General features: G+C 38.1%; 1 protein-coding gene across 2 annotated transcripts in view; it reads right to left on the bottom strand.

The window, feature by feature from the left end:
• PAPPA2 (pappalysin 2) overlaps positions 1 to 14,231 on the bottom strand; it is a 400,048-nt gene that overhangs the window by 164,365 nt on the left and 221,452 nt on the right. For both annotated transcript variants that reach the window (XR_003306912.1, XM_026448236.1), the window contains exon 4: positions 13,780 to 13,925. Coding sequence is in view for 1 of the 2 variants with exons in the window: in XM_026448236.1 (XP_026304021.1) it covers positions 13,780 to 13,925 (146 nt within the window). In the remaining variant the exon portion in view is untranslated. The remainder of the gene's footprint in view (positions 1 to 13,779; positions 13,926 to 14,231) is intronic.

Here is a 14,231-nt window from a genome sequence, read left to right as displayed (position 1 = left end):
AACTACCATCAGAGTGAACAGGCAACCTACAGAATGGGAGAAAATTTTTGCAATCTACTCATCTGACAAAGGGCTAATTTCCAGAATCTACAAAGAACACAAACAAATATACAAGAAGAAAACAAACAACCCCATCAAAAAGTGGGGAAAGGATGTGAACAGACATTTCTCAAAAGACATTCATACAGCCAACAGACACATGAAAAAATGCTCACCATCACTCGCCATCAGAGAAATGCAAATCAAAACCACAATGAGATACCATCTCACACCAGTTAGAATGGCAACCATTAAAAACTCAGGAAACAACAGGTGTTGGAGAGGATGTGGAGAAATAGGAACACTTTTACACTGTTGGTGGGATTGTAAACTAGTTCAACCATTATGGAAAACAGTATGGCAATTCCTCAAAGATCTAGAACTAGATGTACCATATGACCCAGCCATCCCACTACTGGGTATATACCCAAAGGATTATAAATTATGCTACTACAAAGACACATGCACACGTATGTTTATTGTGGCACTATTCACAATAGCAAAGACTTGGAATCAACCCAAATGTCCATCAGTGACAGACTGGATTAAGAAAATGTGGCACATATACACCATGGAATACTATGCAGCCATAAAAAAGGATGAGTTTGCGTCCTTTGTAGGGACATGGATGCAGCTGGAAACCATCATTCTTAGCAAACTATCACAAGAAGAGAAAACCAAACACCGCATGTTCTCACTCATAGGTGGGAACTGAACAATGAGCTCACTTGGACTCGGGAAGGGGAACATCACACAATGGGGCCTATCATGGGGAGGGGGGAGGGGGGAGGGATTGCATTGGGGAGTTATACCTGATATAAATGATGAATTGATGGGTGCTGATGAGTTGAGGGGTGCAGCACACCAACATGGCACATATATACATATGTAACAAACCAGCACGTTATGCACATGTACCCTAGAACTTAAAGTATAATAAAAAAAAAAAAAAAAGAAGTGGGTTTTCATTACTCATTGAGGCACACATACACTCGCATCGATGTAGGGGTGAGGAAAGACATTAAATTTATTTGGTGATTTAGTTTAGAAAAGTTCTTTCATGTTTTAATAAAAGTTACACATACATATGTACTCATGCCAAAGCCGGAGTGAGGCATAAAGACGTGTTGCCCAAAATTTAATAAGAGGAATGCAAGCATTTCTTTTCATTAAAAGGAACAAGATGTGATAATAAATAATAAATAAAAACTGAGTGGCTAGAGTGGCAATCCCTTCCTGCCATCACCAGCATTTAAGTCTTCCCCCGATGAGGAGGAGGGGGCCTGAGGGACTGTGCATTCCCCTGCTTTCAGGAAAAGCTGCAATCCTTTCTCAGGGGCAACATCATAGGAATAATGAAAAAATAGTCAGAAATGCTACTTGTCAGTACCATTTTATATTAATATTCAAATGAACCAGCATTATCTTCTGAAGCTAGAATCTGAACACACACTTTCTTCCAGTTACATGGGTCAGACTGTGCGTGATTACATGTGGTTCCTGCACCACTGGGCAGAAGCTTCTCTCTCACAAGGTAGCCTTTGGAGGGGCCAGGGCTCCTTCTTTAGCTGGCACTGTAAAGGTATTGATCCTGATATGGGGAAATACTCTTTAAAAGCTCTCAAGGCTGTTTACTGATCTGTTTAATGGTAATAACAAGAGATCCTACCTCAAAGGCTTGTCATGAAGATTAAAGTAGTAAAGTAAATAAATAAGCATTTAGCTTATTTCCTAGAACAAAGAGACTCAAAATATATATTAGACGTTTGTCAATATTATTATTCTATGTGCAATCTGGCAGTACACATTCATTTGCCTATAACCTTCATTGGCTCCCACCTAACCTTCATTCATAAAAACATATAAAAGATGATGGGGCCTGACCATAAATTAGACAGACCTCCCAGAGTGAAACTAGGCATTGCCAGACACAGTAGGAGAACAACCTCAACAAGGAGCTCTGATTTTCCTCTAAGCCGCTCATACTTCGTCTTCATGTTGTTCTGATCCTAATAACCGCAGGCATCCAGAAGGCAAGCAAGACTTTGAGAGGGCTGCAAATAGACAAGTGCCCATTCTCTTCATAGACAACATATTAGGGTTCAAAACTTATTCTTGGCAGTCTGAAATTAGGCTGTGAATTGCAGGAGGAAAGGAAATCTTACCAAATTGGGGCTGTTGGCATAATTCTTCATAGACCTCAAATTATTGTTAGATGAGATTTACACAAGATGTCTTTGTTCTACAGTGCCAATAACCATTCCCTTCCAACTCTCTAGTTATGGGGAATATGATTATCATTTTTATACTCAAAACCATTAATTTTTATCATTCCTTATCTTGGATGACAAAATTGAAACACAGATGAAAGATAAAATATGATAGTAGAATGGGGAGTGGGGTAGGGACAAGATTCCATCCCCCACAGTTGAATCCCTTCTTTGGTGTTCCTGCTCTTGCCTGACACATTGAAACAGGAAGAGAAAAGAAATGCACACATATATTTTCAACTATATCACAATGCTTCAGTCTCCACTCTGAGGCACTTTCAGGTGCCCCCCACCTTCACTCACTTCCCCAATGCCCATCCTGCAAGACTGTCGACGGACTGATAACAAGACCAGGAATACTTACTCAGGGGAAACTTTAAAGTACTAGTGTAAAAGGATGGAAAAAATTTGGAAATACTAACATTTTACCCTGGTAGTTCCATGCTTCTCTTCTCCCTACTCCACTCAATTCACAATACCAGACTTTTCTACATGTATTAACCTCACTAGGAAGTAATACAACATAATGAAAAGCAAGGAAACAAGAAATCCTTTTTTGGCTGTGGGGTTTCTAAGCCTCTGCCACCTGGGTCCTGAAACGACTCCATCCACAGTTTAGCCAGCATGGTAGATGGATTGAAGACAGGGACCCTCGCTCTCACACTACCAACACGACCACTACCACATTAGCCTAGAAATGATTCTCCCAAGCTGAAAGAAGAGGAAAGAGGCGAAAGGTAAATAATGGGAATGAATAGTTGGTAGTGGGTCCAATAAAGTTGGCTGTACCCTGACTTTCGAGCTGGAAAAGGGATAAAAACCCACAATAGGTTTGTGTGATCTGACAGCAGAGGGATCTTGCCTCATTGCAGGAATAGATTCCTAAGTGGCTTAGCCCTGGAGAGGAACCACTGACCACCAGAGCTAAGCAGGAAGGGCATAAATTCCCTGAGGATGTCCCTGTGATGAGAACCAGGGTCATCTCAGGTGACCAGCATCACCTGGTGACCAAGGACAAAAATGGATCACTTTCCCTGTGGTCTCAGCACGTACAAGCCATCTCCACAGTTAGGTACAGCCCCAAGCATAACAGGCATAATTGACTGAGAGTAAATTACTACTACTCAGTAGCATGGGGGCTGAAAAGAGATATAAAGTTTAATGACAGAAGAATAAAGTAAGTTACATTTCTTGCATGCCTGAATGTGTATGCCAAGACTTGAACCCAGTGTGTGCCAGTACCATCAACTTGTACATGGAACGCAGTATGAATGGGCTCCCAGCAACTGGGGGCCATGTGTGGCACAGCTGTTCCTTAATGGCCTGGCAGCAGGAGAACACATGCCTTCTTAGAAGATCTTTCAGCCTTGATTACAAAAGACAAGCCAAAACAATAAGACAGAGTTGTTGTGTGGTCTAGGGGATGGTATGGGGGAAGAAAAGAAAGAATCTGCTAATTAGAAGATGAAATCTTAGTAGTAAACAGCCAAGCTTCCAAAGTGATTCTATATTTCTAAATTCCTACTGGCTTTTCCAGGCTTTAACACAAGAATACTCAAGTGGCTCACGGTAAAGAGAACGATTCCCAGAGCCACTTTCAGTAAAATAAATAAATAAATAAATAAAATAGCTTTGGGCAGCTTGAGAAAAGGATATTGGTTGAAAAACTCTAAAACAGTTCTGTAAAATTTTTAGGGCTGAATATTATATGCCCATAAAACTGGGAGGTTGAGGGCCGGTCTGCAGGTGCCTATGTAATTACTTCCAGTGACTGGTGAAACTGCTTCTCCAAACATGCTGTCCATAATGAAGGGACAAAGTTATAAAACCATGCCTTGGGGTCCAGGGAAGGAGCACTTCAAGTCAGGACAAGGAAGGAAAAAGTGGTGTAGGTGGACTGGTAGGCAAAGGGAGAGAAGGAAATGGGGACAATTAAAAATAATCATAACTGGAGCTAGAAAAAGAAGTGAATCTTTAAGAGAACCAGTCCAGGAGCCATTCATCTCCAAATCTCATATTGGCTTGATTTTACAGCTTGTGGTCTCATTAGAAGGCAGTTTTTATTCCAGTCAAGACTGAACCAAGACAAGCATGTGCAGAGGGTGAAGATTTTGCTGAATCTGGTGTCATTTTTTTTTTGTCTCCTTGTATACCCTTTCAGTTACTCCTATCTGCAACAGTCAAGCATTCAGGGAGCACTAGCCACTCCCACATTGTGGAGAAAAGTAATCTGTTGAATTAAAACTGAAGATGTTATTAGCAAGGCATTAGAGACTTAATATATAACCCTTTCCTTGTTCCATTATGGGGGCAATGCTTCACACACGCGCACGTGCACACGCGCGAGCACACACACACACACAACCTCATGATGGATTCCTTTTTGTCTACTTTGCAGGAAAATCATGACAGAATTTTAGGCACTACAGAGTATGAGTGGGGAAGATATTTCCTATAATTCATTTATTCGTTAAGCATTATTGAGCATTTATCTATGCCAGGCACTGTTCTGGAGTATCAAGGATTTAATGAGTACTAGGACATGTTTTAGAAGAGAAGACCTTTCAAATCACCATATATAAAAGTGAGTATTTACATCACATGCTTTTAAATGCAGGAATCTTTGTTTGGGGTACCCTAATTTCAGAGTACAGCATTCAAATTCTATGCTAATTTTGTTTAAAGTGTTTAATATCCAAGAGTGTTCCCTGTTTTCCAAACTCCAAAGCACCCAGAATAGCGTCATTTACTAAATGTCATCTTCCGACAGTTAAATCATCTACAACAGAAGCCAAGGGGTAATTATCAGGAGCAGTTCTCATCTTATTTATGTCATATAGGCTGCCTAATGAATGACTATGACCTCTAATATTTACATGTGCACTCCAGTTTACATATCTTATTTATTCTTTAGCTCTAGGAAGAATCACTCTGTTTTGGCACAGTAAAAAAAAAAAAAAAAAAAGAAAAAAAAAAAAACACCAGCAGTGAATAAGGGACAATGGTGGCTTTGCTCTAGCCCAATCCTTTAATGACAAACACCTTCAGGATCTACAAATGTGGGTGTGCCTCAGAGCACTCCCTCCATCAGGTTGTGGACTATAACCATGCTCAAGTCTCTTTTAATCCAAAACTTTCTTCATCACCCTCTAACCATCACCTTCTTCACCCTAGTGCTTTATGCCTCTACAGTCAAACTTCTTGAAAGATCCACATCCCCCTCTTCACCTTCTGTGGGTTCCTCTACCTGTCCCATTCTGGTTTCTGCACCCAGACTCCACAGAAACAATCTGGTTAATGTTATCAAAGACTTCCCATTTACCACATCTATGAATGTTTCTTAGCACCTGAGGCTTCATTCACATTGTGCATCAATGTATCACAACTGATGTAAACTTTAATCTCAATATCTAACTATTTGGTTGAAAGAAAGCTGAAGTTTGTCCTGGAAGAACCCCTGCAAAAGTTCTGCATGAGGAAGGGGTATCTCACCTCCAAGCTAGTTTCTGCCACCTATACTGCTGCTGCTTTGCCTTCTCCCAGGTAGTGGTCCTACCCATACCAACCCTGTGACAGCTACTCCACTGCTGTCCACTGGGCTCCAGGACATTCACAGACCGCTCACCTCCCCAGACTACCCACCATTGTTTACCCTTTCCCTCTCTAATTTGTAAGGAAGCTCTCTCTGCTTCTTACAAGCAGTTCTACCATTGCAAGCAGATGCATTCCTAAAAACCCATTTCTTTCCTTTATAAAAGAGCCAAGATTTTTCCAGGGCACCGAAAAAGTTTCTATCTTGGAGGCTGAAGGCACAACCAGGAAGGGCAACCACAGATACACTGTATTTGAAGCTTCTACTACTACTATTAAAGCTCATATTTACTGAACTCCTGCTGTATGCCAGACATTCTTCCTCATGCTTATTATCCCCATTTTACATATGATGAAACAAAAGCCCAGGTCCCGTTTGTTCCTATCCATGTGAAGCCATAACCCACTCCATCATTCAAATATTTTCTTTTCCCCCAATCAAGAATCACTTCATCCGGACTCATTTGAAGATCCCTTATGTTTAAACCCCCATGATCCAGGTTCAAGTTTCCTCCCACAGGGTCCTCAGGTCCCATGCACCTGAGAGCATGTTGCTTGTGAGCTGATTGGGTGCTCTCACTGCTCTGTGGTGGTACAGACATTCTCTAGAACAATTAGGAATGTGACAGACCAGAACACTAAGAAGTATCTAGCTTCTGTGCCACAGTGATTCTTCTCTCTAACTTGGCCAAAATGCCTGTGTGTTGATTTCATCTTTCTGCAGTAGCTGTGGACCCCACGAGACTTTCTCAAAACTCTCTGTCTTTTGGTTTTCAGTACACACCCTGATATCTTTTCCTCCTCCTCTTCTATGGAAGCCCCTTCTTAGCTGATTTTAGAGACCCCTAGCTCAACATATCCAAAAACAAACTGGCTCCCCATTTGCTTTTCCTTTTCCTGCATTTTCTACCTTGGCTCCACCATCCCCTCAGTCAATCAAACAGAACTCCTCTTTCCCCATCTCCTTATTTATTCGAAAAATTTTCTTAGCACTTACAGCTATAAATGAGAAACAAAGCAATATAATTTATGTTAAATCTTTTCTCATTACAGCAATAATTACTATTCATTCACAGACACAAGAACTACTTTGGGGTTGGGAGAGCCATGTTTATCTCCTTAAAATACACATTTCTCAAGTATTTGTTTTTACTAGTGATTAACCAACATCTAAAAATATTGTTTTGATCAATTGTAGAAGAGTAATCATTGCAAATGATAACTCAACTGAGAAGTGATTTTTAATGCTTAATAACTTATATTAGTTTCAATGCTGATATCCTGTTTGTGAGACAGTACTACTGTTTTACAAGATGCTACCATTAGGGGAAATGGGTAAAGGTTATACAGAATGTTTTTGCATTGTTTCTTACAACTACATGGGAATGTATAATATTTCAAAATAAAAAGCCTAGTTTAACAAAATGTGATCACAAAAGAGTTGTTGTATTCAAAATGTTTTTAGCTGAGAAACAGGCAACCAACTAGACTCTGAAAAAAATACATGTATAGGTTACATTAGTATAAAATTCTATATAAGTGAAATGGAAACACAAGTTTAAAGAGACAAAAAAAAAAAAAAAAAAAAGAAAAGAAAACAATGAACACTTGCCCAATGTTTAAAAAGTACATGACCATGATTTTTTTTTTTAAATAAATGTTGGTGATTTTCAAATTGGTATGGTACTGAGAGGACACTTAAGAAAGTAAATTTAAGATTTATTTTTAAATGATAGTAGTTTGAAATAAAATTATATGCCCCAATTACTCTTTTTGCTACTATTAAACCTATTATTAGATGTTTAGATGTTACTCTGAGAATGTATGAAGGTTTGCTGACTTTTTTGAGTCTCTTCACAGGTACAAGCGAAAAAATAAGTTTGAAGAGCACTACTGTAGCCATGCAAAGCACCCCCACTTCTAAGTGTGTGCTGAACCCTCCATCTGCCAGTTCTGCTCTGGAATGCTCTCCTATGTCTGCCAAGCAAACTCTTGCTTATCCTTCAATTTCCATCTCAAGCCTCAGCCCCTCTGGAAACTCTTTGTTAATACTTTCAGCACAATTAGGCACTTTCCTTTCTATGTTCCTGCCTAACTTCATGTATGGTGCCAGCACATAGTATTATAAATCTGTATTACATATCTGTCTCCCAATCATGCTGTGCACCCCTTAAGAGCAGACTGTTTTCATTATTCTATCTATGGCATTGCCACAAAACACAGTCAAGTTTTTCTTTGAATGAATCAATGATGATGAGTATGGTATCCAAGGCTTATAAAAAGGGCTGGTTTATGACTAACTTAAGTGTTCTGCTTTTAAAGATATGTTTTCAATTCAGGCATTGTTTACCATGGCTAAAAATGTTCAAACTACTGAATATTAGAGCTCAAGAGGATCCCATTCATTCATCCACCTGCAAAAAGATTTTTCTTTGTGTTAACACAGCATTGAAAGCACAAAATCATACGAAAGGGCAGAAATGGTGTTGATGGCAAATCACGATGACAAATTGCCTTGGTCTTTCCACATAGTGACTTAAGCCATTGATAGTCAGAAACTGGATTCAGTCTTCAAACTTTCAGGCTAGTGTGCTTATCTGCCAGGTCACTCAACAGACCCTGAAAATGTAGGTCCTTTACATGCTGACACAAACAGATAATCCCATCTTGAGTCTCAAAAAGGCTCTATTTAGAAAATTCTGAATGTCTTCCTCTATCATGTTATGTCAGCTGTCTGTACTACTCTGCACCTGATTTTAGTCAATACAGTTCCTTTGTTTAATCAGCTATGATTGAACAAGAAGAAATAAATAAGAACACAATTTTCTATTAAATCAGATCTGTGAGCTGTTCAGTCTAGTCTTTTACTTCTGAAAAGCACATTAACAATCATGTTGTAGGGGAGTACAATTATTTCTCAAAGGATTAAGAATAAAATATAAATATCCCTTGCTTCTTTCACAATTCCATTAGAAGTCAGTGATTCATGAGACAATTTAAGCATTTCTTGAAATCATTTAAATTTAATACTTTTACTCATCTATACCTTCATTCAATGATCACTCACAGAGCACCTGCTATATGCAAAGAACCTTGCTTATTTATAGAGACTATAGATGTCTATCAGATTTCACCAGTTTTTACATGCAGTTGTGTGTGCGTGTGTTTGTAGTTCTATGAAATTTATCACATATACACAGTTATGTAATCAACACCACAGTCAAGATACTGAGCTGTTCTATCACTATTAACATGTCCCACCTACTATCCTTTATGTCACAAATACATCCATACTCTTTTCAACCTCCGACCATGTATTGCCTCCTCATTTTTAAACCCTGGAAACCACTAATTTGTTCTTTATCTCTAGAAATTTACCATTTTGAGAATACTGCAAATGTGAAATGTTACACCATGTAACTTTTGAGATTGGCTTTTTTTTTTTTTTTCACTTGACATAATGCCCTTGAGATCCATCCAAGTTGTTGCATGCATTAACACTTTGTGGAGTAGTATTTCATTGTGTGGATGTACACAGTTTGTTTAAGCAGTCAGCACTGAAGGACACTTTTGTCATTTCCAGTTTGGGGCTACTATATAGAAAATAGAAAGCTGCTATGAAGATTTATTTATGTACAAGTTTTTTAAGTGGATATATATATTTTCATTTCTCTAGGATTAATGACCAGGAGTCCAATTACTGTATTGTATGGCAAGTGTGAAATATCTAGAATCTGTGGCTTGATATCATTTGTCAGTTTGCAAGATTCTCAGTCATTATCTCTTTGAATATTGTTTCTGCCCACAATTTGTTTTTCTTCTTCTAGAACTCCAATTTACAATAGAAATTTTTCATGGAGTCTTAAATGTTACCTGAGATTTCTTCTGTGTTTTCACAGCACTTCCTTTTTCAGAGCTTCAATTTGTAAATTTTCTACAATGATCTAGTTTTTAAATTCTTTCTTCTGTTCATAAACCCATCTATTAATTTCTTAATTTTTCTTACTGGTATCTATTTTTAGTTCTAAAATTTCCATTTGATCCACTATTAGAGATTCCAGTTCTCTGAACAAACTCTGCACTTTCTTCTATTTTTACATATTAATCATAGTTAAAGCCAGTGCCCAATAATGCCAATACCTGGATAAGTTTTGATTGTGTATGATTTGTTTGTTTGGTTTATCATCATTTGACCCTGTCTCCTGAAATAGTTGATATCTCTTTATTGACTGCTAGACACTGTGCATGAACAATTGTAGAGGCTTTCAATTATGTCTTTCTCCAAAGAATATTTAATTTTCTTTTTCTAGGCAGTTAGAATATAGGCAGATAAACTTCCTCCAAACAGGGATTAAGAGTGTTTCAGGAGGAAACATAAAAATTTTAGAAGACAACATTGAAAAAACTCTTCTAGACATTGGCTTAGGCAAAGAGTTAATGACCAAGAACCCAAAAGCAAATGCAATAAAAACAAAGAAAAGTAGACAGGATGCATATCAAAACCACTACCACATTACTCCTGCAAGAAAGGCCATAATTTAAAAATATCAAAAACTAATAGATGTTGATGTGGATGTGGTGAAAAGGGAACACTTTCACACTGCAGATGGGAATGTAAACTAGTACAACTACTATGAAAAAACAGTAGGGAGATCCCTTAAGAACTAAAAGTAGATCTACCATTTGATCCAGCAACCCCACTACTGGGTATCTACCCAAAGGAAAATAAGTCACTATATGGAAAAAAACACTTGCACACACATGTTTATAGCAGCACAATTCACAATTGCAAAAATATGGAACCAGCCCAAATGTTCATTAATCAATGAGTGGATAAAGAAAATGTGGTATATGTATATACCATGGAATACTACTCAGCCATAAAAAGGAACAAAATAATGGCATTTGCAGCAACCTAGATGAGTTGGAGACCATTATTCTAAGTGAAGTAATTCAGGAATGGGAAACCAAACATCATATATTATCACTTATAAGTGGGAGCTAAACTATTAGGATTTAAGACATAAGAATGACACAATGGAACTTTGGGGACTCAAGAGGAAGTGTGGGAGCAGGGCGAGGGATAAAAGACTACACACTGGTACAGTATACACTGTTTGGGTGATGGGTGCACCAACATCTCAGAAGTCACCACTAAACCATTTATCCATGTAACCAAACACCACCTGTTCCCCAAAAAACTATTGAAACGTTTTTAAAAGTGTTTCAGGCTAGATTTTAGACTTTGTATAAGCTGTGCTACTTTTGTTTACCCTTACACAGAGGGTGTCTCAGAGCCCCTTCTCCTCGACAAGGCCTCAACTTCCAATTTTCTATCTTCTGTTATGAGAATCCTAAAATCACTGTTTGGCTTTTTAATCTCTTAGAAGTTATTTTCTATGTGTTTTCTTGCCCAGTGGCCCTGAGAATGTAAGTTTAGTAACTAACAAATACCTTAAAATAAAATCACAATCAGAAAATCAGGCTTACTTTTTGTGATTTCCATTTCTCTAGGATCCTGGTCCCTCAAGTTTTGGTTACCCTGAAAACCTGAACTCTAATTTTTGTCTTGAGACCAAAGCAAGCTCTAGGCTGCTGCTCTCTGCTCTGCCTCTATGTCTTCCACTGAGAATTTGGCAATTTCCCTGAAAGGAAAAAGACTGAATTATATACAGGACTCACTTCAACGCATTTTTCTTCTTTCTGGGATTGGACTCCTCATATCCTTGTTGCCTTAGCCAGTCTGATGCCTTCAAATAAATAATTTTAAAGTATTTTATCCATTTTTTATAGTTGAATAAGTCTTGCCAATGCCCAATTCTAATAAAGTTAAAAAACATTCAATGGTATGCCCCAGCCCAACAATTCTTATCAAGAAGTCATCATTTGTCTCCATAATGGCCAAGAAGATAATTTTTTAAGGTCTTTTAACCAAATAGATTCAGTTCCTATTGATAGACCTGGGCCTCATGGAAGCCACTGCTGGGTAAATCTTGCTGTCAGGACCTCCATAGACACACACCAGAAAGGTTACTATTGGTGATTGGAGTGTGCACCAAGTTGGAGATATTTTCTTATAGTGTTATATGCCCCCTCTGCTACTGTTGCTTTTGATTAGCGTAGCTCAAAACACCCGTACTCACTATTAAATGAATTACAGGAATATGACTTTCTAGTCCACCATTGCTACCAGGAAGGCTAGAATGACCCACACTAGCTTTCATCTGGAAAGCACAGGGGTGTCTCCAGCTTACATGACCATCTTGGAAATGTATGACTGAAATCTTTAGCCCCTTTCTGTCAGCTGTATCAAAAATCCTTTAGAACTTTTCCTGAAACTAATAGCCATGAAGTGCAGCCAATGACTTACAAATTTGTTTTCTGACAGGCCCAACAAAACATCTCATCCCACCCAGAAACCTCTCTTTCCCTAGTTTTTCACTCATAGTAATTGTAGATAAATCTGAATGCCTTCTTTGGTTTATACTGGATCCCTGGAAAATCAGGTCCTTACTTGAGGAGCCTGACAGTATGTTATTAACACACACAATGCTCTTGCCTTGGTAGCCTCAGGCCAACACTAACATCACAAATTTCTGATTTCTGATGTACTGAGAACTAAAAATACAGTTTAGTGATAAAAGGGTTCTAAAACTGAATCAGATACTATAGAGCCAATGAAACCCAACTATGCATGCTAGCAATGCATTTAATTTGGATTCCTACATGTTTAATTTGTTATACATATATGTGTATATATACATTAGCATATATCCTCCATTTGCTGGTATATATAACCCTTTTGAATCTCAAACTGATTCACTCTGTGGATTTTCATCACTATTTCACACTTGAACAGCATTGAACAACAACCCTTTTTTTTTTTTTTTTTTTTTTTTGGTCTATCGCTAACGCATTGCTCATCTTCCTCCTTCCCCAATCTACAACACTGGTTATCTTTTGAATACTTGCTCATATTTTCTATGATTGTCAAGTCAATATGTTCTAGACTTCACTATGACCAGGTATTTGACGTATACAGCATTATGTTCTATTACTTTAACTTATTCCTCTCTGCTTCTTATTTGATTACTAGGAAGACCAGCTTTGCAGTACCTTTTAAAAATCATTCATAAAATTGTTTCCAGTCTGTCTAACCATTCTTTTTCTAACACAAAATATTACTTTCAATTATAGTAACTTATTTTAAAATAAATTTTTATAGAATGCTATCTAAGACTTTTTGGAAATGTATACTAATTATGTTCAATAATTACTCTTTATCCATATGTTTATAAAACGGATGTAATCACTCTTATTGCTTGCTCAGTAAGATTTCCCTTTATAATAATAAGACATTGTAAAAACGATTGTCTTTTTTGTGTTCAGTAGTTGCACTTGGTGTTAAGGTATCCACTGTTTTCCCCGGTGAGCAGGCAAACCCCACTTTTTGAATTTCCTGGGATTTCCTCAGGAGTCCACACCATACAAGAAGCCCAGCAGTCTTCTGGAACAGTGATCACTGTACAGCAGGTTTCACAGTCCAGACACCTTCTTGATAATTTGATAGTTCCCCACTTGGGGCTCTGCAAGACTTAAAATGATCTTATTCTATGCCAGCAATTTATTTTCATCTAAATTATAGAGTCAGACTAGAACATCCTGAGCATTTGCCATTGCTTGCTCTAATATGTCTTACTTTTCTATATTGAAACATTTTGACAGGCTCTACCAAGAGCCATTCTCAGTGCAAAGCAGTTAATTCACTGTGTACATTTACTTTTTCTCTGTCTTTCTTTTCTTCCCCAAACTTATTTTCACAAGCTTCCTTCAATCTTCTTTGTTTTTTCCTACCATGTTTGGTCTTCATTTCACTTACCCAAGTGAGTGACAGCATCCTTGTCCCAAGGCCAGGTGGCAGCACCTGCAAGGTCTTCCCGCACTGAGCTGGCAAAGTAGATGTTGAGGAAGTGAGTACTGTTCAGCTGCAGGGCCTCCTTCAGCTCCTTCACACTCATGTATGCCCTAGAGAGCATGCCAGATGAGAAAATGTCACAGCAAAGAATTGGTACTTAGAGAATAGCAGAGCCAGACTTAATCAGATTCTAATGGCACTCCCAGCCAGCATTACCTTTTGGAGGGACATGGGGCAGAGACCAGCCTGTCATGAAGACCAGAAGAAAAGGCATTAATACACATTTGGTATGCTCATACCAATAAATGGTATAATGACTTTTTAAAACACTATAATGTTTGTATGAATACTCCATATTTAACACCATACTCAATTCCCTACCCTACACCCAGATTATTTCTTCAAGATAAACCTAA

The sequence above is a fragment of the Piliocolobus tephrosceles genome, chromosome 1, assembly GCF_002776525.5.
Source record: "Piliocolobus tephrosceles isolate RC106 chromosome 1, ASM277652v3, whole genome shotgun sequence".
Classification (NCBI taxonomy): Eukaryota; Metazoa; Chordata; class Mammalia; order Primates; family Cercopithecidae; genus Piliocolobus; species Piliocolobus tephrosceles.
This window is presented reverse-complemented; position numbering and strand designations above follow the sequence as displayed.